Raw genomic sequence first — 27679 nt, forward strand, 5'->3', positions numbered from 1 at the left:
AGGGCTGATTTCAATGTTTTACTGCTAACCTACAAAGCATTACATGGGCTTGCTCCTACCTATCTTTCCGATTTGGTCTTGCCGTACACACCTACGCTAGGGTCACAAGACGCAGGCCTCCTTATTGTCCATAGAATTTCGAAGCAAACTGCTGGAGGCAAGGGCTTTCTCCTATGGAGCTCCATTTTTATGGAACGGTCTGCCTATCCATGTGAGAGACGCAAACTTGGTCTCAACCTTTAAGTCTTTATTGTCTCTTCAATAGGTCCTATGATTGAGTGTAGTCTGGCCCAGGAGTGTGAATGTCAACGGAAAGGCACTGGAGCGACGAACCGCCCTTGCTGTCTCCGCCTGGCCGATTCCCCTCTCTGCACTGAGGTTCTCTGCCTCTAACCCTATTATGGGGCTGAGTCACTGGCTTACTGGTGCATGCCGTCCCTAGGAGGGCTGCGTCACTTGAGTGGGTTGAGTCACTGATGTGATCTTCCTGTCTGGTTTGGCGCCCCCCCTCGGGTTTGTGCTGTGGGGGAGATCTCCGTGGGCTATACTTGGCCTTCTCTCAGGGTAGTAAGTTGGTGGTTGAAGATATCCCTCTAGTGTTGTGGGGGCTGTGCTTTGGCAAAGTGGGTGGGTTTATATCCTGCCTGGTTGGCCCTGTCCGGGTTTATCGTCGGACATGGCCACAGTGTCTCCCGACCCCTCCTGTCTCAGCCTCCAGTATTTATACTGCAATAATACATGTGTGGGGGGGGCTTGGGTCAGTCTGTTATATCTGGAGTATTTATCCTGTTTTATCCGGTGTCCTGTGTGAATTTAAGTATGCTCCCTCTAATTCTCTCTCTCTTTCTCTCTCTTCACCGGACGTGCTACCTTATCCCGGACCTGCTGTTTTCGACTCTCTCTCTCTACCGCACCTGCTGTCTCAACCTCTGAATGATCGGCTATGAAAAGCAAACTGACATTTACTCCTGAGGTGCTGACCCGTTGCACCCTCTACAACCACTGTGATTATTATTATTTGACCCTGCTGGTCATCTATGAACGTTTGAACATCTTGGCCATTTACTGTTATAATCTCCACCCGGCACAGCCAGAAGAGGACTGGCCACCCCTCAGTCTGGTTCCTCTCTAGGCTTCTTCCTAGGTTCCTGCCTTTCCAGCCACTGTGCTTCTACATCTGCATTGCTTACTGTTTGGGGTTTTAGGCTGGACATCTGTATAGCACTTTGTGACATCGGAGGATGTAAAAAGGGCTTCATAAATACATTTGATTGATTGATTTCACTCTAGAACAGGATGATCTATTTTGGATGCAATATGAATGAAGTTGATGGAGAGAGAGAAAGACTGCGAGAGAGTGGTCGCGCATGCACTGAGTTACAGCAACAATATTAGAGTGATAGGCGGTTTTAAAACTCTGCAGCTGCAATGAAAAAAAGTATAATCTTTACAAGAGAAGCATATAACTTAACAGTTCAATTTCACACCATGCTAATCATATAAATAATGTATTATAATTTACTGGTGTCTCACAGTTATTTATTCCAGGAAAAGGGATTGGTTTTGGGCGGTAAATCCCGGTAAAATGTCGGTAACAGGGTTTCCGCCATTCAACCCTACCACATACCTGCGAGCAAATGGGAAGTTGAGGGAGGCACTGGTGGACACATTTCGGGGGCTGTCTATGGGACTGCTTGCAGCTGAAAAGAAACAAGGGATGATTATCATCATTACAATGAATTAAGCTCGGATAAATAAGAATAGGTAATTATAGCGATTGAAACCCTATTCATATTTTGAATAAGGTCGAAGCAAACTGTATGGAGGCAAGTCTCAGGTACTGTAAGTAGCTAGACTGAATAATATCTCAAATAGGTCTGGTTTATGGTGCCAAACATAGCAGCAGTTAGCATCAAAGGGCATTAATGGAGAGGAGGCTATGCGACATTGTAAAGTATAATTTTGTTTGTCTTTGACAGTGCCTGGACCTTTGTGTACTCGAGACACAAGTGTTCATTAACATGGGAGCATTTTGCTACCAATTAATTCAACTGAACATAATGAATGCTTAAATTGTGCCCCCTAATCAGATAGGTCTCGACATGATAGAACTTGAAAGAGAATGTCTGCACATCTCTGGCATGTAGGGCCCTCGTGCAGAACTCTATTCATAGGGTGCTTGACAACCAGAAGTGATACAGTGCCTTCAGAAAGTACTCATACCCCTTGACTTATTCCACATTTTGTTGTGTTACAGCCTGAATTCAAAAGTTATTACATATATTTTCTCTCACCCATCCACAGTATACACAATACCCCATAATGACAAAGTGAAAACATGTTCTTAGAAATGAAATACAGAAATCTCTCATTTACATAAAGTGCTTAGCTCTATTCCATTTCTTTTTATCCTAAAAATCTCCCTAGTCCTTGCCGATGACAAGCATACACATAACATGATGCAGCCACCCCATGCTTGAAAATAATATGAGTAGTAATATTAACTCAGTGATGTGTTGGATTTGCCCCAAACATAACGCTTTGTATTCAGGACTCAAAGTTCATTTCTTTGCCACATTTTTTTCAGTTTTACTTTAGTGACTTATTGCAAATAAGAATGTTTTTTATTCTGTACAGGCTTCCTTATTTTCACTCTGTCAGTTAGGTTAGTATTGTGGAGTAAATACAATGTTGTTGGCCCATCCTCAGTTTTCTCCTGACACAGCCTGTTTAAAACAACTGTTTTAAAGTAACCATTGGCTTCATGGTGAAATCACTGAGCGGTTTCCTTACCCTCCGGCAACTGAGTTAGGCAGGGCGCCTGCATCTTTGTAGTAACTGTGTGTACTGATACACCATCAACAGTGTAATTAATAACTTCACCATGCCCATAGGGATATTCAATGTCTGCTTTTTTCCACCAATAGGAATTGGAATTGGAAACCCTGGTCTTTGTGGTTGAATCTGTGTTCGAAATTCACTGCGCGACTTAAGGACCTTACAGATTATTGTATGTGGGGTACAGAAAATCATGTTAAACAGTCCATGCAGCTTATTATGTGACGTGTTAAGAAGAGTTTTACTCCCGAACTTAATTTAGGCCTGCCATAACGAAGGGGTTCGGTACTTATTGACTCAACATTTCAGCTTTAGATTTTTTAGTAATTTGTCAATGTCTGAAAATAATAATTCCACTTTGCCATTATAGGGTATTGCGTGTAGGCCAGTGACACAAAATCTCGGTCTAATCCATTTTAAATTCAGGCTGTACCACAACAAAATGTGGAAAAAGTCAAGGGGTGTGAATAGTTTCTGATGGCACTGTATACACTCCCATTGATTCAAATGCTAAAGGGAAACACAAAAACCCACCCTTTACTGAAGAACCAATTTTTATATTTTCTGACCAATAAGATGTATGTCTCCTCCTTTATTTTCTACAATCAGCACAGCATATATCTAAAAATGCTTTGAGGTCCCAATGATAGCAAGAGAAATCCAAAATATTGATACTTGCACTTGCTATGTTGTAGTAGGACAGCCTACTCTAAAACATTCAAACGTGTCAACGGGTAGGAATAAGTCTACGTAGTGTACTATAAGCTACATAAACAGGCTACATACATTGGAGACAAACTTCTGTTCCTGTGATGGTTCTTACCGGTGTGGACGGAGAGTGGGGAGAGAGGGCGTGACAGAGTGGGCGAAGGTGTCCCCAGGCCAAGACTCTTCCTGTTGCTGCTCCGGCAACTGTGGAACATAAACAGGAACAGAGATGTCAGTCACCAGCTACAAAACACTTCAGTCATCCATCTGGCAGTGCTTCAAAACATGAGTTAGTTCCGCCTTCAAATAGCAATAGGAATAGTTCAAGTGGTGTCATGAGTCTAAGCCACAGGGGGGAAAAGATCATCAAAAACAGGCTTGTTTCTATTCTGGAAGGGGCAAAGATGCATTGCTTTCAATGTGAGTAATTGGCTATGACTAGCAAGCAATGCAGGGATTTTTCTGCCACTGAAATCCTTGGGCGGGCCACCTAAGCGTTTTTTGGGGTTGCCTAAGTCCAAACAGTGTAATAAACAAACGTTGTCTAAACTTAAACAACTAAAACAACATATAAAGTATGTAGAAAAGATAATGAACACATTATTTTACCATCTTTGAGAACTAAAAGCTAGACTGTCAGAATTGAAATTTCCAAAAACAACAGCATTATCTATGACATAATGCATATAATTGCTGGAAACTAACTTTTAAACGGCAAAACTTTCTTTCAAAACTTCAATATAACCAAAATCAACACAATTGCAAACGGCTATTGTTAATAACTGTGAAGCAACAAAATGTGAGGGTGAGACACTTGTATAACAAAACATCCACTAAAAATCGACCACTTTGATCATAGGCCTATGTACATCAACAGGAGGCATACTCACAGACAGAGAGTCAGACCGTTTATTATAAAGACTGAGGAGGAGTCAAGTAAATCATCTCGATTTGACCAGAATGGGCACAATAAGGGTCAATAAAGGACAGATGAGCATCACATGTATGAAATAGGACATATATCAAATATAAGCACCCATCAAATTATTGTAAGTGACTCCCATAGGTCATCCAGAACTAGGATGTTTTTGCACAGCAGTGAGCAACCAAATATTCTACGTGAACCAGGAATATTTATTCTGCATAGTGTCATTGTTTTGGATCTAACAAGGACTGTAGTTAGGTCATTAATTATTGAATACATAACTATTTTGTTCCCTTTTTGTTATAACAGTATTACAGACTTAAACACGAATAATCTGTAGGCCTATTTGTTTTGTCTTTCAATAACTATATTGTAGTCAATGATACATATTCACAATCAGCACATTTTCTAAGCACTGACCACGTTTAGCTGAACGCTCTGAAACTAAAACAATGGGGATAAGACCGCGCGTGGCACCAATATCGAAACCAAATGGGAGCCAATGAATGAGCGTCAACATCGGCTATGTTATCACTTACAAAGTAATGTTTTTATCTAGTTACATTGTTTCTGAATATGTGAAATGGACACAATGCAAGTTGAGGTCAAGCATGTGTCCATCTGGATGGCCATCTGGACCATAGACGGGTTATTTCAGAGACTTGTCTGAGAACATCAGCAAGGCCAACACAAGAAAAGATCCTTTAAAAAAAGAATACACAACACATTAAAAGGACCATAATTGTCTGCCGTTGAGCTTTGTTACATAACTACATAAACCAGAACCTTTCCTACCTACCTTTTTGATCGTTTTAGCATTGATCCTGTTACAAAATGAGACTTGTTGTGGGTTGGCACTGCGGTCCAGTAACTTGGATCCGACATGGTGGATGTTGTTTACAACGAAAAAGAACACACATTCCGATCCAAAATAAATAATTATTGAATCTCCTAGATGGTGGATACAGGACCCGAGAATGGAACCCACAAATCCACGGGTAGACCCTCCATCGCGGTGGCAGTATGTTGTGTTCCCTGGACTAGCTAGTCAGCTTGGCTATCATTCAACCAGCTTTCAGCGCCACCTTCGCTTTATTTTGCCTCATATTCAAGCACCTAGGCCTACATCTTCTGCCTGGAAAGTGTTCCCGGTGGACATGGGCTACTCTCTCTGCTGCCAAAACTCCATCGCTGACTGATATAGCCTACTACCATAGACACATTAGACTTTTCACTAGTATTCTGTTCAGCACACACGATGACGTCACTTCCCTGCGTTAATAAAGGAAACCTTTAAAATAAAAGTCGGCATTCCAAAACATTGCAAAGTGGTTACCTCTTTCAAAAGATATTACATTTTTATTAATGTCGATTTTTATTGTGCTTATAAGCAAATGCAAGAAGGAATTTATGGGAAATGTTTTAAATATGTAAAACTTGAGACCACTATTGAAAAATACAATGGTCAGACTGGATTGTTGACAACATTGGGCTTAGTGCAATTTTTTGGGGGGTGCCTATGTAAAAGTGGGGTTGGGAGCACTCAGTAGGGTCTGTAGAATCTACATTGAACAAAAATATAAACTCAACACGTAAAGTGTTGGTCCCATGTTTCATGAGCTGAAATAAAAGATCCCAGAAAATCCACAAAAATATTACTTTTCTAAAATGTTGTGAACACATTTGTTTACATCCCTGTTAGTGAGCATTTCTCATTTTCCAAGATAGCCCATCCACCTGAAAGGTGTGGCATATGAAGAAGCTGATTAAACAGCATGGACATTACACAGGTAGACCTTGTGCTGGGGGCGATAAAAGGCCACTCTATAATGTGCAGTTTTGTCGTACAGCACAATGCCACAGATGTCTCAAGTTTTTAGGGAGTGTGCGATTGGCAAACTGACTGCAGGAATGTCCACCAGAGCTGTTGCCAGATAATGAAATGTTAATTTCTCTACCATAATCCACCTCCAACGTCATTTTAGAGAATTTGGCAGTATGTCCAAATGGCTTCACAAGCGCTGACCTCGTGTATGATGTCATTTGGCAGAGCGGTTTGCGGATGTCAACGTTGTGAACAGTGCCCCATGGTGGCGGGGTGGTTATGGTATGGGCAGGCATAAGCTGCAGACAAGGAACACAATTGTATTTTATCGATGGCAATTTGAATGCTCAGTGATACCGTGTCGAGTTCCTGAGGCCCATTGTCATACCATTCATCCGCTGTCATCATCTCATTTCAGCATGATAATGCACAGCCCATGTCGCAAGGATCTGTACATAATTCCTGGAATCTGAAAATGTCCCAATTTGTCCATGGCCTGCATACCCACCAGACTTGTCACCCATTGAGCATGTTTGGGATGCTCTGGATCGACGTCTATGACAGTGTTCCAGTTTCCGCCAATATCCAGCAACTTTGCACAGCCATTAAAGAGGAGTGGGACAACATTCCACAGGCCACAATCAACAGCAGATCAACTCTATGTGAAGGAGATGTGTCGCACTGCATGAGGCAACTGATGGTCACACAAGATACGGACAGTTTTTCTGATCCACACCCCAACAGATGCATATCTGTATTCCCAGTCATGTGAAATCCATATATTAGGGCCTACTGAATTTATTTCAATTGACTGATTTCCTTAAATGAACTGTAACTCAGTAAAATCTTTGAAATTGTTGCATGTTGCGTTTATATTTCTGTTCAGTATATACAGTATATGGTGTAATTTCATGGGGCACTGAATAATACGTAGTGTTGCTGGAATTTTACTTCAACCATTCCATAGGTCATAATGCAAATATACAGTGCCTTGCGAAAGTATTCGGCCCCCTTGAACTTTGCGACCTTTTGCCACATTTCAGGCTTCAAACATAGATATAAAACTGTATTTTTTTTTTTGAAGAATCAACAACAAGTGGTACACAATCATGAAGTGGAACGACATTTATTGGATATTTCAACCTTTTTAAACAAATCAAAAACTGAAAAATTGGGCATGCAAAATTATTCAGCCCCCTTAAGTTAATACTTTGTAGCGCCACCTTTTGCTGCGATTACAGCTGTAAGTCGCTTGGGGTATGTCTCTATCAGTTTTGCACATCGAGAGACTGACATTTTTTCCCATTCCTCCTTGCAAAACAGCTCGAGCTCAGTGAGGTTGGATGGAGAGCATTTGTGAACAGCAGTTTTCAGTTCTTTCCACAGATTCTCGATTGGATTCAGGTCTGGACTTTGACTTGGCCATTCTAACACCTGGATATGTTTATTTTTGAACCATTCCATTGTAGATTTTGCTTTATGTTTTGGATCATTGTCTTGTTGGAAGACAAATCTCCGTCCCAGGTCTTTTGCAGACTCCATCAGGTTTTCTTCCAGAATGGTCCTGTATTTGGCTCCATCCATCTTCCCATCAATTTTAACCATCTTCCCTGTCCCTGCTGAAGAAAAGCAGGCCCAAACCATGATGCTGCCACCACCATGTTTGACAGTGGGGATGGTGTGTTCAGCTGTGTTGCTTTTACGCCAAACATAACGTTTTGCATTGTTGCCAAAAAGTTCAATTTTGGTTTCATCTGACCAGAGCACCTTCTTCCACATGTTTGGTGTGTCTCCCAGGTGGCTTGTGGCAAACTTTAAATGACACTTTTTATGGATATCTTTAAGAAATGGCTTTCTTCTTGCCGCTCTTCCATAAAGGCCAGATTTGTGCAATATACGACTGATTGTTGTCCTATGGACAGAGTCTCCCACCTCAGCTGTAGATCTCTGTAGTTCATCCATAGTGATCATGGGCCTCTTGGCTGCATCTCTGATCAGTCTTCTCCTTGTATGAGCTGAAAGTTTAGAGGGACGGCCAGGTCTTGGTAGATTTGCAGTGGTCTGATACTCCTTCCATTTCAATATTATCGCTTGCACAGTGCTCCTTGGGATGTTTAAAGTTTGGGAAATCATTTTGTATCCAAATCCGGCTTTAAACTTCTTCACAACAGTATCTCGGACCTGCCTGGTGTGTTCCTTGTTCTTCATGATGCTCTCTGCGCTTTTAACAGACCTCTGAGACTATCACAGTGCAGGTGCATTTATACGGAGACTTGATTACACACAGGTGGATTGTATTTATCATCATTAGTCATTTAGGTCAACATTGGATCATTCAGAGATCCTCACTGAACTTCTGGAGAGAGTTTGCTGCACTGAAAGTAAAGGGGCTGAATAATTTTGCACGCCCAATTTTTCAGTTTTTGATTTGTTAAAAAAGTATGAAATATCAAATAAATGTCGTTCCACTTCATGATTGTGTCCCACTTGTTGTTGATTCTTCACAAAAAAATACAGTTTTATATCTTTATGTTTGAAGTCTGAAATGTGGCAAAAGGTCGCAAAGTTCAAGGGGGCCAAATACTTTCGCAAGGCACTGTATATGAACTATATATTGGCGTATAGTGAAAAAAGGATTCTGGAGGCATGTTTCGGTCTAAAAAGGGCCTAAAAGGGTCTAGAATGTTCACTTTCATCATGATGTTCTCTAATGATTTGTGATACAAATGTAAAAAGCATGCCAAACATACATCCTCCCGATGAGGTTTCAATGTGAAAATTACCAGAACAAATATATATATTTTTGCCAAATACATAAAAATCTCCAAAGAAGATTCCAATACTAGTTAGGGCTATAACTCAAAGCGCTTATCAGATAGTCAATCATTTAGCAAATTCTGTTGTTCTATTGAAATGTAGCCCAAATAAAGTAATGAATAAATAAAATGTTCATTTGAACTAAAATGTTGGTCTTAAGTGTTTGTTTTTTGAGAGTAGTACTGCTGGGTATTTAAATAACATGAAATAACACCATATATAGATTCTACAGACCCAACTGAGTTCTCCAAACCCCAGTTCACATCAGCACATAGAACAGTTTTTTTTTTTTTTTTACCTATAAGCCAATGTGTAATGCATATACAGTGATTTGCATTGTGGCCAATGTAATGGGCGAAGTAAAAGGCCTGCAACACTCCATATTACTCAGTGCCCCATGAAAAGACACCATATATAGATTCTACAGACTCTACTGAGTACTCCCAAATCCACTTTAACATCGGCACATGGAGTAGTTTTTTCAAATGCTGTGCACATATAGAGTTGAAGTCAGAAGTTTACATACACCTTAGCCAAATACATTTAAACTCAGTATTTCACAATTCCTGACATTTAACCCTAGTAGAAATTCCCTGTCTAGGTCAGTTAGGATCACCACTTTATTTTAAGAATGTGAAATGTCAGAATAATAGTAGAGAGAAGTATTTATTTCAGCTTTTATTTCTCTCATCACATTCCCAGTGGTTCAGAAGATCACATACACTCAATTAGTATTTGGTAGCATTGCCTTCAAATTGTTTAACTTGGGTCAAACGTTTAGGGTAGCCTTCCACAAGCTTCCCACAATAATTGGGTGAATTTTGGCCCATTCCTCCTGACAGAGCTGGTGTAACTGAGTCAGGTTTGTAGGCCTCCTTGCTCGCACACGCTTTCAGTTCTGTCCACAAATTTTCTATAGGATTGAGGTCAGGGCTTTGTGATGACCACTCCAATACCTTGACTTTGTTGTCCTTAAGGCATTTTGCCACAACTTTGGAAGTATGCTTGGGGTCATTGTACATTTGGAAGACTCATTTGCGACCAAGCTTTAACTTCCTGACTGATGTCTTGAGATGTTGCATCAATATATCCACATAATTTTTCTGCCTCATGATGCCATCTATTTTGTGAAGTGCAGCAGTCGCTTCCTGCAGCAAAGCATCCCCACACCATGATGCTGCCACCCCCGTGCTTCACGGTTGGGATTGTGTTCTTCAGCTTGCAAGCCTCCCCCTTTTTCCCCCAAACATAACGATGGTCATTATGACCAAAACAATTATATTTCTGTTTCATCAGACCAGAGGACATTTCTCCAAAAAGTACGACCTTTGTCCCCATGTGCAGTTGCAAACTATAGTCTGTCTGTTTTATGGTGGTTTTGGAGCAGTGGCTTCTTCCTTGCTGAGTGGCCATTCAGGTTATGTCGATATAGGACTTGTTTTACTATGGATATAGATACTTTTGTACCTGTTTCCTCCAGCATCTTCACAAGGTCCTTTGCTGTTGTTCTGGGATTGATTTTCACTTTTCGCACAAAAGTACGTTCATCTCTTGGAGACAGAACGCGTCTCCTTCCTGAGCGGTATGTCGACTGCATGGTCCCATGGTGTTTATACTTGCCTACTATTGTCTGTACAGATGAACGTGGTACCTTCAGGCTTTTGGAAATGTAATTTATTTTTATTTATCAATTTATTTTCTGAGGTCTTGGCTGATTTCTTTTGATTTTCCCATGATGTCAAGCAAAGAGCCACCGAGTTTGAAGGTAGGCCTTGAAATACATCCACAGGTACACCTCCAATTGACTCAAATGATGTCAATTAGCCTATCAGAAGCTTCTAAAGCCATGACGTCAATTTCTGGAATCTTCCAATCTGTTTAAATGCACAGTCAACTTAGTGTATGTAAACTTCTGACCCACTGGAATTGTGATACAGTGAGTTATAAGTGAAATAATCTGTAAACAATTGTTGGAAAAATTACTTATCATGCACAAAGTAGATGTCCTAAACGACTTGACAAAACTATAGTTTGTTAACAAGAAATGTGTGGAGTGGTTGAAAAACTAGTTTTAATGACTCCAAACTAAGTGTATGTAAACTTCCGACTTCAACTGTATATGCACTTTTGAACGAGAAATTGCCAAGAAACTGAATATCTCTTACAATGCGGTGTACCCTTCACAGAACAGTGCAAACTGTCTCTTACCAGAATAGAAAGGAGTGGGTGGCCCCGGTGCACAACTGAGCAAGAGGACAAGTACATTAGTGTGTCTAGTTTGAGAAACAGAAGTCCTCAACTGTCAGCTTCATTGACCACGTGACTGGGACAATGCTGGGGGGAAAGGCCAAAAAACTGTACAGATAATGCCTTCATCAAACAACACTGTTTCACGACACATCAGTGACATGGCAGGAGACGTTTTGAACCAATTACTGCTTCTCATGCAAGCCAGTGAATTCTATGCATTACAGCTGGATGAGTCAACAGAGGTGGCTGGCCTGGCACAGCTCCTGGCATATGTCCGTGTCATGTTCGTCATAACGAGGAGACCAAGGCGCAACGTGATAAGAATACATACTTATTTTAATGAAGAATAAACACTGAACAAACCATACAAAACAACAAAATGAACATGAAGGTAATAACACGAGTGCTAACAGGCAACTACACCTAGACAATAACCCACAAAATACCCAATGAATATGGCTACCTAAATATGGTCCCCAATTAGAGACAACGATAAACAGCTACCTCTGATTGAGAACCAATCTAGGCAACCGTAGACATATAAACCCCCAGACTAGAAAAAACATAAACATACAAAAACCCTAGACAGAACAAAAACACATATACCCACCCTCATCACACCCTGACCTGACCAAAATAATAGAGAAAACATAGATAACTAAGGTCAGGGCGTGACAGTACCACCCACCCAGACCCCCCCCCCCCCCCAAAAAAGGTGCGGACTCCCTGCTGCAAACCTAAACCTATATGGGAGGGTCTGGGTGGGCATCTAACCTCAGTGGCGGCTCTGGTTTTGGACGCCGTCCCCCTTTTTTACTCTTAGTCCGCTCTTGTAGCACCGACCCGTGGATCATCGTCGGAGGCTCTAGACTGCAGATCCTTGCAGTAGGCCCCGGCCTGGGGACCCTCGCTGCGTGGATCATCGCAGGATGTTCTGGACTGGGGACCGTCGCTGGAGACCCCGGACTGGGGACAGTCGCTGGAGACCCCGGAATGGGGACAGTCGCTGGAGACCCCGGAATGGGGACAGTCGCTGGAGACCCCGGACTGTGGCCTGTCGTTGGAGGTTCCGGACTGTGGCCCGTCCTTGGAGGTTCCGGACTATGGCCCGTTGTTTGAGGTTCCGGACTGTGGACTTTCGCCGGACGCTCTGGACTGGGTACTATTGCCGGACGCTCTGGACTGCCGAGGCGCACTGTAGGCCTGGTGCGTGGTGCCGGCACTGGTGGTACCGGGCTGGTGACCGTTTACTACGGTCAATTAAGGAAGACATCCTCTTCTGCAAACCACTGGAAACCAGGACAACAGGAGAGGATATTTTTAAAGTACTGGACAGCTCTGTGACATGAAATGGACTTTGGTGGTCAAGATGTGTTGGTATCTGTACTGATGGCGCAAAAGCCATGACAGGGAGACATAGTGGAGTGGTAACGTGCGTGCAATCAGATGCTCCCGACGCCACATGGGTACACTGCAGCATCCACCGAGAGGATCTTGCTACCAAGGGAATGCCTGACAGTTTTGGACACTCTAGAAAACAAGGCCCCTGAACTCTTGTGTATTTTCAGCACTATGCAATGATATGGGCAGCGACTATGTAATATTTTTAAAACATACCTGTTATCATTGGACAAAGTATTGACAAAAAAAATTAAATTGAGAGACTAATTTTCACTTGTCTGACCACTTGCATGATGACGGGTTTCTCACACAACTGGCCTATCTGGGTGATGTTTTTTCTCGCCCGAATGATCTAAATCTAGGATTACAGGGACTCTCCGCAAATATATATTCAATGTGCGGGACAAAATTGAGGCTATGATTAAGAAGTTGGAGCTCTTCTCTGTATGCAGTAACAAGGACAACACACAGGTCTTTCCATCATTTTATGACTTTTTGTTCGCAAATGAACTCAAGCTTACGGACAATGTCAAATGTGATATAGCTAAGCACCTGAGTGAGTTGGGTGCGCAATTATGCAGGTACTTTCCCAAAACGGATGACACAAACAACTGGGTTCATTATCCCTTTCATGCCCTGCATCCAGTCCACTTACCGATATCTGAACAAGACAGCCTCGTCGAAATTGGTTCTGTGAAAATTGAATTTAATCAGAAGCCACTGCCAGATTTCTGGATTGGGCTGCGAATATCAGAATATCCTGTCTTGGCAAATCGCGCTGCTAAGGCACTGATGCCCTTTGCAACCACATACCTATGTGAGAGTGGATTCTCGGCCCTCACTAGCATGAAAACTAAATACAGGCACAGACTATGTGTGGAAAAAGACTGAAACTCTCTCCAATACAACCCAACATTGCAGATTTATGTGCATCCTTTCAATCACACCCTTCTCATTAACTTGTGGTCAGTTATTTGATCATCAAAAATTGTGAATAAGGCTTTATATGTAAGATGGTTAAATAAAGAGCAAAATTATTGATTATTATCATATTATTATTTGTGCCTTGGTCCTATAAGAGCACTTTGTCACTTCCCACGAGCTGGGTTGTGACAAACTCACACTCATTATGTTTAATAAATGTATTGTATAGTGTGTGTGTGTGGCAGGCTTACAATGATGGCAAAAAACAACATTTGAGAGTGCGCTGGCCCTGGTGCTAGAGGAGGTACGCAGCTGGAGGTTGAATGTTTGAAGGGGTTCGGGACTATAAAAAGTTTAGGAACAACTGGTGTAGAGAAAGAAATTGATGCATAACGCTTTAGTGTTGTAAAATAAAGAAATCTTGGTGGTCCAAAAAAATAATTTGATCAAACTAAAATGAAGTTCAACCAAATGTCATTTCAAAAACTATGACTGGTATATTACAGTTTCTCTGTGAACAGAACTGAACAATATTCTTGGTAGTTTTGCCAAATTATCAGGATACAGATGATTTCTCACTATATGTATTACAATAACCTAATGCTCTACATAGCATTCTGTATGCTGCTTCGGTTTGCCATATGGTTTTCCTTTCCTCTGCAGTGTACCATTGGGGGTTGCCAGGCAACCACCATAAGCCAGGCAACCTTTCCTCCAAATGACTTCCAATAGTTAAGACAATTTCTAGCAGCTGCATTTTGCACGTTGCAACATGTTATCTAAACAATATGGTTCAGTGTTTTAACGTTTATGGTTCAACAAATTAGGCAATGTTACTGCGATGAAAAATGTGCTTTCATCAGTGAAATTAAATTTGCAAAAATACAGTCCGTAAAAGCAACGTCTGCTTTAAAGGTATCTTCATAATTCCTCACAGGAGCTGTTCTCAAGCCCCCTGTCTGTTCTATAAAGTGGGCCTGATTCCCTTGTGTGGCTGTATGTGGCTGTGTGCTGTATGTGGGCTGTCTTTCTTACCTCCAGGGATGTAGGGTTTGTAAGGGGCTGCAGGGGCTGCATGGGCTGCATGGGCTCAGTAGAGTTGGGCTCTGGCAAGTGGGTGACAAACTGTAAGGCAAGACACGGTCACATGGATCAGTGTGCTGACTCAGCACGGTCGCTGTTGCCTACCAGTGCCTGGGTAATGGCTGAGATGCACCCCAAGGTCTCACTTTCATTGGCTGACATTATAGGTCTGTGATAGACACTCGGCAACTGTTTGCAAATGACACCAACTTACTTCCCAGCTGTGTTTTGGGATACTTTTTCCAGATAGTATTGTATGGATAATAGTCTGTCATCGGATAGCCATTTCAGTGTTCTGTACAAGACACCAGATCGATGTCAAGGGTATGTCACAGCATGATTTTTTGCTCACTTGCTTTTATTTAGATTTGTTTACCTTTATTTAACTAGGAAGGGCTCATTGAGATTAGAAATCTCTTTTTCAAGAGCGTCCTGGCCAAGAAAGGCAGGTCCAAGTCATTACACAATTACAGACAGACAACATGACAAACTACAAGTAATCTAGTAAAAACTATAGAATTCACAAGAGTATAAAAGAAAAATCATAAAATAGCAAATTAAAAACATTGACAGGTCAGGGAATCAGTCTCAAAATCCTTCATCAGTGATTTAAAAACACCAATCGGGACAAGTTCTTCCAGTTAAAAGTATTTTGTAAGGTGTTCCAAGCTGATGGCGCAAAGTACATAAAAGCCCTTTAACCAAATTCAGTTGGGACATTTGGAACAGTTAGCAGGATAAAGTACTGCGAACGAAGAGAGTACCCACCACATTTCTGAACAATAACAATTTCCCAAATAAAATGGTAGTGAACCCAAAATGGCTTTGTAAATAAAAGTATACCAGTGACTGAGCCTACGAGTGACTAGAGAAGGCCAGCCAACCCTGGTATATAAAGTGCAGTGGTGCGTCAGGGCTTAGCAGTTTAAAAATAAATCTCAATGCACCATGGTAAAGGGTGTCAATTGATCTCAAACACTGAGCGGAAACATTCATATATAAAATATCCCCATAGTCTAGTAAAAGCATAAATGAAGCTCATACTAGCCTCCTTTTGGCATCAAAAGAAAACAGACTTATTCCTAAAATAAAATCCCAACTTCAGTTTCAATTTTTTTGTAAGTTGTTGAATATGCAATTTAAAAGAGAGGCCGTCATCAATTAAAATTCCAAGATATTTATATGAGGTTACAGTCTAAATCTCATTGCCCTGACAGGTAGTAGTAGGTGAAAGGTTCAGAGATCTATTTCTTGTATTAGAAAACACCATTAGTTTAATTTTGTCAGTATTGAGGATAAGCTTCAATTGACACAAGGTATGTTGAACAGTATAACAAGCAGTTTGGAAGTTCTGGAAAGCTTTTGTGAGAGACAAGGCACAACAATAAATAACAGTATCACCAGCATAAAAGTGAAGTTGAGCATTTTGCACATTTTTGTCTAAATTATTTATATAAATAGTGAATAAGAGGGGACCAAGTACAGAACCCGGGGGCACACCATTATAGACAAACAATTTAACAGACATGAGCCCATCAAATTGAGTGCACTGAGTTCTATCAGACAGATAGTTAGCAAACCATGCAACTGCATGCTCCGAAAGACCTACACTCGACAATCTCTGCTTCAGTATGGCATGAGCAACTGTATCAAAAGCCTTAGAGAGATCAATAAAAGTTAGACACCGTGCTGTTTTTTGTCAAGGGCTTCAGTGAAATCATTTAAAACCTTCATGGCTGCTGTAATTGTGCTATGCTTCTTCCTGAAGCCCGATTGGTATATTGATACAATTGAGTTAGTATATAAAAACTATTTTAGCTGTTCACTCACGAGGGTTTCAAGTATTTTCACCAGGGGTGACAGCTTTGAGATTGGCCTATAATTATTTAAAAGAGTTGGAGCTCCTCCTTTTAAAAGTGGTAGGACAAATGCTGATTTCCAGATCTTTGGAATATTTTTACAATCCAGGGTTAGATTGAACAAATATGTAAGTGGTTCAGCTATGAAATCAGCTGCCAGATTTTAAAAGCAGGGATCAAGAAGATCAGGACCTGCAGGCTTTCTCTGATCTAAGGATTTCAGGGCTTTATGTACCTCCTGCACTTAGAATGTCAAAAAGCTAAAAGTTTGACCAGCTCTCACTGGTTCATCCACACAGGGATGAACAGAGACAGAAGACACAATCAAACAGCCTACCAGATGATACAAAGTGCTCATTGAAACAATTCAGCATTTCAGTTTTGTCATATGCAGCAACAAAGTCCTTCAATACACTTGACAGTCATTCATTAACATTACTGTTTCCAGACATAGATTTAATAGCCTTCCAAAACTTTCTAGGGTCATTCAAGTTATCAGAGGTAACAGACATAAAATATTCAGACTTGGCCTTCCTGAGAAGAAAAGAACACTTGTTTCGTAACTGCCTAAAAATAAGTCAATCAGCATTAGAACATGATTTCCTTGCTTTAGCCTAGGCTAGATTACGTTCGTGAAAAATACAAGAGAGCTCAGAAGAAAACCATGGATTATCCCTCCCTTTAACTCTGAACCTGCGGAATGTGGCATATTCGGAAAATATTTGGAAAAAAACATAATGAAAGAATTTCCAGGCAGTTTCCACATCAGGAATAAGCTCAATCTTGCTCCAGTCAAAATAAAACAAATCATGAAAGAAAGCCTGCTCATTAAAACTCTTCAAATTCCTCTTATGAATAAAGCGTGAGTTTGTCTTAGGAACGTTAGTATTTCTAACAGCAACAACAGCATAATGGTCTTGCTGTTTTCAGTCAAAGCAGAAGTTAAATGAACAGACCTTTCAGACCATTGATTACTTTGGCCTGGTTTCCCATTAAAAGGTTATTGGCCAAGTCTAGCTCCATAACACTGGTTATCTGATAGGTCTAGCCTAATGTCCCAATGTAGACACCATCTGAGAATTTAAATATATAGCGTGTCAGATATATACATATCGGTACACAGTCTTATATTTACATTTGACATTTTAGTCATATAGCAGACGTTCTTATCCAGAGCGACTTACAGTTAGTGCATTCATCTTAAGATAGCTAGTTGGGACAACCACATATCACAGTCGTAGTAAGTACATTTCTCCTCAATAAAGTAGCTATCAGCAAAATCAGAGCTAGTAAAGGGGAAATTACTAAATTGGGAGTGTTAGTTCACAAAAGCTTTTTTTATGTCGGGGGGGGGGGTCAGGTTTGGGCGTGAGGAGGGGGTAAGGGGGGGGGGGGGGGGGGGGTGCTGTGGGACAAAAGACCAGATGTGGCAGAACGGAGTGCTTGGGTTGGGGTGTGTGGTTTGGGCATAGCTTAAAGGTAAGAAGGGCAGTTCCTCTTGCTGCTCCGTAAGCAAGTACCATTTTGTAGTAAATCAAAAACTTTGACTGGAAGCCGATGGAGTGTGTGGAGAAGCAGGGCAACATGGGAAAACTTGTGAAGGTTGAACAGCAGGCAGACTGCAGCATTCTGAATACGTTTCAGGGGTTTGATGGCACAAGAGGGGATCTCAGCCAACAGCAAGTTGCAGAAATCCAGATGGGAGATGACAACTGCCTGGATTAGGACCTGCGGAGCTTCCTGTGTGAGATAGGGTCGTACTCTACGGATGTTGTAGAGCATGAACCTGCAGGAGCGAGTCACTGCTTTGATGTTTGCAGAGAATAACAGGGTGTCCAGGGTCACATCAGTTTCTTTGCATTCTGGGAGGGGGGACACTGTGGAGTTGTCAACCGTAATGGAGAAGTCTTGGAGCAGGTAGGCCTTTCCCGGGAGGAAGAGCAGCTTCATCTTGTAGAGGTTGAGCTTGAGGTGGTGGGCCGACATCCAAGCTGAGATATCTGCCAGGCACGTAGAGATGTGTGTCGTCACCTGGGTGCCAGAAGGGGGGAAGGAGAAAAGTAGTTGAGTGTCATCTGCATAGCAATGATAGAAGGGCAGCAGGTAGCCTAGTGGGGTTAGAATGTTGGACTAGTAACCAAAAGATTGCAAGATCGAATCCCTGAGCTGACAAGGTACAAACCTGTCGTTCTGCCACTGAACAAGGCAGTTACCCACTGTTCCTAGGCCGGCATTGAAAAAAAGAATTTGTTCTTAACTGACTTGCCTAGTTAAATAAAGGTAAAATATATATACATTTTTTAAAGAGACCATGTGAGGATATGACAGAGCCGAGTGACTGGTGTATAGAGAGAAGAGGAGGGGGCCTAGAACTGAGCCCTGGGGGACACCAGTAGTGAAAGTACATGGTGCAGACACAGATCCTCTCCATGTGACCTGGTAGGAGCGGCCTACCAGGTAGGAGGCAATCCAAGAGTGTGCCAAGCCTGAGACCCCAGCCCTGAGAGGGTGGAGAGGAGGATCTGATGGTTCACTGTGTCGAAGGCAGTGGATAGATCTAGGAGGATGAGAGCAGAGGAGAGTGTCAGCTTTGGCAGAGAGAGCCTCCATGACACAGAGAAGAGCAGTCTTGGTTGAGTGACCTGTCTTGAAGCGTGACAGGTTAGGGTCAAGAAGATCTTTCTGAGAGAGATAGTGAGCGAATTAGTCAGACGCAGCAGGCTCAAGTGTTTTGGAAATAAAAGCAAGAATGGATACCGGTCTGTAGTTTTCTATGTCAGAGGGGACACAGCCAATGATCAGGGATGAGTTGATGAAGGAAGTGAGGAATGGGAGAAGGTCAAAATTGTCCGCATAGAGGGAGGAGGGAGGGGAAGGGGGTGGAGGACTAAGGAGACAAGCTGCCAAAGGCGTCAGCTAATGGGGAGCCTAATAAATAAAAAAGCATAGGCTGAGATGAACTCGGTGTGCTTGACCGCAAATTGGCAGTTCCAAGGAGGGAGGAGAAGGTGGAAAATAGTTTCCTAGGGTTAAAGGAAGAAGCTTGAAATTTAGAGTGATATGAAGTAACTTTTGCAGCAGATATAGAGGAAGAGAAGGAAGAGATGAGGGAATGAAAGGATGATAGGTCCTCCGGAAGTTTCATTTTTCTAAATTTTTGCTCAGCTGCCTGCAGCCCTGTTCTGTAAGCTAGCAATGAGTGACTCAGCCATGGAGCAAGAGGGGAGGGTCGAGCCGGACAGGAGGAAAGGAGAGAGTGCAAATCATAGGATGCAGAAAGGGAGAAGAGTAGAGTCGAAGAGATAGAATCAGGAGACAGGAGGGAGAAGGATTTAGCAAAAGGGAGAGATGATAGCATAGAAGAGGAGAGAGTAGTGGGAGAGAGAGAGAGAAGATTGCGACGGCTCATGATCATCTGGATAGAGGCTGAGTGGCTATGGTTAGAAGAGAGGGAGACAGAAAAGGAAACAAAGTAGTGATCAGAGACCTGGAGGGCGGTTAAAGTGAGATTAGTAGGCGAACAGATAAGGTCAAGATGAGGTCAAGCATATTGCCTGCCTTGTGAGTGGGAGGGGACTGGGGAAGGTCAAAAGGGGCAAGGAGGGGAAAGAAAGAGTTGGAAAGAAATTAATAAAAAGCAGGCATCAGGAAGTTGAAGTCGCCAAGTACGAAGAGGGGTGAGACATCATCAGGAAATGAGCTTATCAAGGTTTCAAGCTCATTGAGGATCTCTCTAAGGGCACCAAGTGGGAAATAGATGGCAACAATGTTAAGCCTGAGTGGATAAGTGACACTGACGGCATGGAATTCAAATGAGGAGATGGACAGGTGAGAGAGGGAGACAAGAGAAAATGTCCACTTTGGAGAAATGAGTAGCCCTGTGTCACCACCACGACAACCAGATGTTCTCGGACTATGACAGAAAAACGTAATCAGATGAAGTGAGAGCAGCTGGAGTAACAGTGTTCTCTGGGGTGACCCATGTCTACATCAGGGCCAAAAAGTCAAAGGACTGAAGGGCAGCACGTGTCGGACCCCAGTAAGACAAGGCGTTGGCTAATGGGTATCCTATTTTTTTTTAAGCGTAGGCTGAGACGAACTCAACGTTCTTGACCACAGATTGTCAGTTTCAAACGCTGCAAGAGACCAGGAATTCCACATGGGTTGTGTGAGCATGTTAAACTAAATTAGAAGGGTTGCAACCAAGGGTGGGGAGCGTCTGTAAAGCCTACGGGGAAAGGAGCAAACAGGTATAGAAAACACACACATAGTTGCTAAAGCTACAAAATAGCCAAATGAGATCATCTGAAAATAACTAGGTAAGATACTCAAGTGAGAGAGTGGTGTGGAACCTTCCTCTTTTATTTCCTACCTCGAATAACTAAGCAGAACTGTCTTTGTTTTGGCGACGGTCTTAGTTTTGCCACTGACAGTTGCCACTGAGAAAACAAGGGAGACTGAATTACTAACACTAATTCCCTTTTTATTTTATTTTTTTATTTCACCTTTATTTAACCAGGTAGGCTAGTTGAGAACAAGTTCTCATTTGCAACTGCGACCTGGCCAAGATAAAGCATTAGCAGTGTGAACAGACAACAACACAGAGTTACACATGGAGTAAACAATAAACAATAAACAAGTCAATAACAGTAGAAAAAAAATAATCTATATACATTGTGTGCAAAAGCCATGAGGAGGTAGGCAATAAATGGGCCATAGGAGTGAATAATTACAATTTAGCAGATTAACACTGGAGTGATAAATGATCAGACGAACATGTGCAGGTAGAGATACTGGTGTGCAAAAGAGCAGAAAAGTAAATAAATAAAAACAGTATGGAGATGAGGTAGGTAAAATGGGTGGGCTATATACCGATGGACTATGTACAGCTGCAGCAATCGGTTAGCTGCTCAGATAGCTGGTGAGGGAGATAAAAGTCTCCAACTTCAGAGATTTTTGCAGTTTGTTCCAGTCGCAGGCAGCAGAGAACTGGAAGGAAAGGCGGCCAAATGAGGTTTTGGCTTTAGGGATGATCAGTGAGATACACCTGCTGGAGCGCGTGCTACGGGTGGGTGTTGCCATCGCGACCAGTGAACTGAGATAAGGCGGAGCTTTATCTAGCATAGACTTGTAGATAACCTGGAGCCAGTGGGTCTGGCGGCGAACATGTAGCGAGGGCCAGCCGACTAGAGCATACAGGTCGCAGTGGTGGGTGGTATAAGGTGCTTTAGTAACAAAACGGATGGCACTGTGATAAACTGCATCCAGTTTGCTGAGTAGAGTATTGGAAGCTATTTTGTAGATGACATCGCCGAAGTCGAGGATCGGTAGAATAGTCCGTTTTACTAGGGTAAGTTTGGCGGCGTGAGTGAAGGAGGCTTTGTTGCGAAATAGAAAGCCGACTCTAGATTTGATTTTAGATTGGAGATGTTTGATATGAGTCTGGAAGGAGAGTTTGCAGTCTAGCCAGACACCTAGGTACTTATAGATGTCCACATATTCTAGGTCGGAACCATCCAGGGTGGTGATGCTAGTCGAGCGGGTGGGTGCAGGCAGCGAACGGTTGAAAAGCATTCATTTGGTTTTACTAGCGTTTAAGAGCAGTTGGAGGCCACGGAAGGAGTGTTGTATGGCATTGAAGCTTGTTTGGAGGTTAGATAGCAGGTGGATCAGGGAATCACCCGCAGCAAGAGCAACATCGTTGATATATACAGAGAAAAGAGTCGGCCCCCCCATAGAGACTGTCAGAGGACCGGACAACATGCCCTCCGATTTGACACACTGAACTCTGTCTGCAAAGTAGTTGGTGAACCAGGTAAGGCAGTCATTAGAAAAACCGAGGCTACTGAGTCTGCCGATAAGAATATGGTGATTGACAGAGTTGAAAGCCTTGGCCAGGTCGATGAAGACAGCTGTACAGTACTGTCTTTTATCGATGGCGGTTATGATATCATTTAACACCTTGAGCGTGGCTGAGGTGCACCCGTAACCGGATTGCACAGCGGAGAAGGTACGGTGGGATTCGAGATGGTCAGTGATCTGTTTGTTGACTTGGCTTTCGAAGACCTTAGATAGGCAGGGCAGGATGGATATAGGTCTGTAACAGTTTGGGTCCAGGGTGTCTCCCCCTTTGAAGAGGGGGATGACCGCGGCAGCTTTCCAATCCTTGGGGATCTCAGATGATACGAAGGAGAGGTTGAACAGGCTGGTAATAGGGGTTGCGACAATGGCGGCGGACAGTTTCAGAAATAGAGGGTCCAGATTGTCAAGCCCAGCTGATTTGTACGGGTCCAGGTTTTGCAGCTCTTTCAGAACATCTGCTATCTGGATTTGGGTAAAGGAGAAGCTGTTGAGGCATGGGCGAGTAGCTGCGGAGGTGTGTGGGGGGTGGGGGGGGGGGGGGGGGGGTGGAGCTGTTGGCCGAGGTTGGAGTAGCCAGGAGGAAGGCATGACCATCCGTTGAGAAATGCTTGTTGAAGTTTTCGATTATCACAGATTTATCGGTGGTGACCGTGTTACCTAGCCTCAGTGCAGTGGGCATCTGGGAGGAGGTGCTCTTGTTCTCCATGGACTTTACAGTGTCCCAGAACTTTTGAGTTAGAGCTACAGGATGCAAATTTCTGCTTGAAAAAGCTGGCCTTTGCTTTCCTGACTGACTGCGTGTATTGGTTCCTGACTTCCCTGAACAGTTGCATATCGCGGGGACTATTCGATGCTATTGCAGTTCGCCACAGGATGTTTTTGTGCTGGTCGAGGGCAGTCAGGTCTGGAGTGAACCAAGGGCTATATCTGTTCTTAGCTGCATTTTTTGAACAGAGCATGCTTGTCTAAGATGGTGAGGAAGTTACTTTTAAAGAATGACCAGGCATCCTCAACTGACGGGATGCGGTCAATATCCTTCCAGGATACCCTTGCAGAGGTGAAAAGCACATAGTCTAGCGGAAGACACATTTCAGTTGAATGCATTCAGTTGTGCAACTGACTACGGTAGGTATCCCCTTGCCCCGTCCTCACCTCCAGGTAGTGATTGTCTAGGAGAGGAGAAACCACTCCCCCTCCAATAGAGCCACTGATTATGAAGACAGCAACAGTCACACATTTCCATAAACCTTAATCCTGGTTGATATGTCAACAATCATCTGCAAGTCAATAGCAGTCAGCAGTTCATACATAGGGAACACAGACAGCACTTAAAGTAGATGGCCCTAGCTAGCAAAAAGACAACAACTGATTAAGACAGAAATTACACTTCTCACTCCTCAAGATATCAGGAGTCCTTTAGATATAGAATGAAGCACACTGAGATGGAGCCTGAGAAGTTCTGTTCTTGTGTTTTGGAACATAGAATAAGCTCATGCCGTCCTCTGTATTCTATAGTAGGGCTGGCACAATTACCTTATAACCTGTGTAACTGACAGTTATGGGTGAACACCGTCATAAAAAAAAGAAAACTGTTTTTGTATGTTTTGTGGAACGAACAGCTGACTGAAGACGGCGAGGCCGGGCATCTGCGCGTTTGAGTCTGTTTCTACGACAACATCGACTCTCAACAACGGGATGAAACTTTCTTGCTCCTTGCTGAAACAAGCAAGGTGTTCTAGCAAACAAGTCTTTGGCTACCTAGGCTGACCCCCCCCCCCCCCCCCCCCCCCCCTCCCTGCAGCAGCAGCAGCACACATATACATATCATCTATTTATATGGAAGCACATGCAGTCAGGAGCGGGAGAACATTTAAAAATACACTTTAAAAAATAAACAATAACCGTCCTCGAAATTCCATGACCGTCACAGCCCTATTCCATAGGAAGACTTGCCATAGAAACACACCCCAAAACATCTGCCATTGTGCTCACGTGTCAAAATATGACCGTTCAGCTATAATACCGTAGCAGGCTGGCCGTCAGAAGTCATCTGCTGGAAGGCTGGCTTTATTGATTTTCATGTACAGATCTGTGCTTTGCTATCACAAATGCACAATGTTGATATGGTTTTAGTGTTGCTGCGGCAGAGGGCTCTTCAGATCCAGTGCAGAACATAGCCCTGGCTTCTGCGGCAGCGAGATGAGCCTGTTGTCATAGTAATAAAAGAGATGGTTGGAAAACAAGCCTCTGCACGAAGACACTGCACTGTGCTAACTCATAATTACCTATCACTCACAGTCACGCCTCATCATTTCAAAATATTTTTTTCTCACCCCTCCAACCCATCTACGATGCTCTGAATTAGATTGTTCCACATTGTGCGTCACCTCATTGTTAATCATTAGATTGCAGCTCTCCACCTACTTAATTAGTGAGTGAGGTGTTATGTTTATATCCAGTAGTGATAGACGTTTGGGGGAGCTGCATTTGCTGCAACACACGGTCAAACCCGAGAGCTCCCATGTTTTGCTTTCGTTTTGTGACTGAAAAAACAAACTTTGTGTGAAGCGTTCTGTGAACACAGTGGCTGCTCAGAAAAGGGTCTCTGCAGTGCGCTCATGTTGCTCATCGTGCTGCACCCACAAAACTGGGGGGTCAACACCCTACGCTGAGCCTGTGATCCATGGGAGAGTCAGATTTTGGAGAAAAAGCTCCTACGCTTTATGGATCAGCGTCTAGTGGGCAGCAGGCAGGCAAACAGGCAGCCCCTGGCTACATTGGCTCAGAATGGAGAGTGGGTGGGTGGAAAGACGAGAACTGCAGCAATGCTAATCCTTTGAAGGAGGCAAGAATCACAGTAAAGCGTTTGGGAAATGGGTGCATATTTCCAAAATGACAGACATTTGTGTAGGGAGTGAGTGATATGTGAAACACGTGTTTGACACTGGCCTGAATCAAAGCTATGTGACATCATGACAATAATTCTGAAAAGGGCAAATAATCTGTGTGCGGAGGTCACTTTGAAAAACATCTAGTCTAATGTATTTCTGGATTGAATGTAGACAAATTCCTATCCCCCCACCCACCATCAAAGTGGGAAGCACCCCTCAAATTCACATTCAGTTTATGATCTGATAATTGGTTCAATTTCAACAAAGTACAGTATATACCAGCATTCATAAATTCACCAACATAAATATGCCAAGTAGGCTGGCTATAGCAGCTCATCTTGCAGAACTAGCTTAAGTCATTGGTCAAATCTCAATAGACAAAGAGACAGAAAAATAAATTAACGTTCTGAGTTCTACACCAGGATAATCACTCACTCAATGCGTGTTCAAAACTCCTGCAGCCTACAAGCTGAGTGGGTCTCATTGGGAAACACACTAGGTGTCTGTAGGTTCCATACTGCGTGTTAAATACTGCGTGCAAGAAACTGGTTGCAACTGGTAGAGTTGAGAGATACATTGGCACACCACTGTAGCCTGTTGTCTTTTCTTATCAAGCACATACTGTAGGCTAGCTACTATTAGGTCTTCAATCGCTGTAAACTCTCAGAAAAAAAAGGATTCTTCAGCTGTTTGCATAGGAGAACCATTTTTGGTTCCAGATAAAACCCCTTTTTGGATCCAGGTAGAACCATTTTGGGTTTCATGTAGAACCCTCTGTGGAAAGGTTCTACCTGGAACCCAAAACGGTTCGACCTGGAACCAACAAGGGTTCTTCAAAGGGTTCTCCTATGGTGACAGCTGAAGGACCCTTTAAAGGTTCTAGATAGCACCTTTTATTCCAAGAGTGTACCATATCACTTCAAATACTCACAGAAAAATAAGCATGATTTGAGTGCATCAGAGTACAGTAGTCTATAGGGATTGTAGACTATTATAACATCTAAGACATTAATTGATCATTTATAGTCAAACATAGGCTACAGTAGGCCCTACATACATCAATAATAGAACATTATACCCAAAGGTGCACTTAGGCTACATTTACTTACCTTAATAAAATATAAGTGATTTCCCATGGTTCCCCCGACAACATGAATGAATGGTCATGTAGATCAATGTGCATAAGTTATACACTATATAAAAGCATGCAAACTTACTCCAAAGTAAGGGAGGGGATTTTCAGCTTGTCTCTCCTCGACTTCATCCTTCTACGACTCCTGCCAAGAGGGACCTCCGTTGACTGCTGCTTGCACTTCACTTGTCACGTTGCGACACTGGTGATTTTGCGAACAGTTTCTCTATCATAGTGCGGTGGGACCTAAAAAGAACTGTCAAGTAGCTGTCGTTTATCAGTGACTTCGGCACATCGTCGCTAACTGGTACAAACACAACATGTCAATGAAGGCAAACTCGACATAGGCAATCCATTTCTGAAAAGGCGCGCGTCAAGTGTGTAGTCCAAAGCGCACCAGTGAAGAACTGAGGAGCAGCAGCGCGGTTGGAACCGCTGTCACCACCAGGGACGGACTTGGACCAGAAATCGGCCCAGGCATTTCTATCACACCAGTGCATTTTTCCCCTCGAGGCCTCCACACCGGTCGATTTTTTTTTTATATCAAGGCCATCAATATTAGCCATATAATTACAATTTTGCACAAAAAAATAACAACAATTTAGACAGGCCCACTGTGCTAAAAATGGACCAGCCCATCTGGCTTTTGCCAGACTATGGTGCGAGGGTAATGGTGAATGTGTTGATCAAGGTAATAAATCGGCCCTGGAGAAGGTGTTGGAAGAGAAAAGTTGTGTTGAGAGTGTAAGATTAATTTACCTCCTAAGTTAAATGGATAGTTCATCCAAATTACAAATGACATTTGGCTTTCCTTGCCCTGTAAGCAGTCTGTTTACGTGGCCACTGTTTTAAATGCTAACTTTTTTTCATTTGTGGCACGAACCAATGCAAGTCAATGGTAAGTTACCTATATTAGAATTTTTTACACTTCATGTCCAAATCATCTATAGTAACTTAATACATTTTTAGATGCTTTAGGGTGATTTGGACATAAAGCACTAATATACAGTAGGTATCACTGACATTCATTGGATTTGTGTCACAAATGCTAAAAAGGTTACCATTAAAAAAACACGTGGTCAGCTAAACAAAACCAAAGCATGGATTTCTGTCATACCTTGAAAAAAGGGTTCCAAAAGCATTCTTAGGCTGTCCCTATAGGAG

General features: G+C 42.6%; 1 protein-coding gene across 7 annotated transcripts in view; it reads right to left on the minus strand.

Annotated features, from left to right (window-relative positions):
• Positions 1-26924, minus strand: part of mast3b (microtubule associated serine/threonine kinase 3b) — a 64288-nt gene extending 37364 nt beyond the window's left edge. For 4 of the 7 annotated variants that reach the window (XM_090235365.1, XM_090235364.1, XM_090235363.1 and 1 more), the window contains exons 1-3: positions 5271-5753; positions 3662-3750; positions 1628-1700 (exon numbers count right to left, since the gene is read on the minus strand). In XM_090235365.1, coding sequence (XP_090091491.1) covers positions 1628-1700; positions 3662-3750; positions 5271-5356 — 248 coding nt within the window. In that variant the 5' untranslated portion in view covers positions 5357-5753. Of the gene's footprint in view, positions 1-1627; positions 1701-3661; positions 3751-5270; positions 5754-14723; positions 14814-26600 lie in introns of those variants that run through there. The other 3 variants (XM_021603520.3, XM_021603519.3, XM_021603518.3) reach the window with 1 other exon arrangement.
• Between the last annotated feature and the right edge of the window lie 755 nt (positions 26925-27679).

Source organism: Oncorhynchus mykiss, chromosome 5 (assembly GCF_057628025.1).
Source record: "Oncorhynchus mykiss isolate SJ-2025 chromosome 5, ASM5762802v1, whole genome shotgun sequence".
Lineage (NCBI taxonomy): Eukaryota > Metazoa > Chordata > Actinopteri > Salmoniformes > Salmonidae > Oncorhynchus > Oncorhynchus mykiss.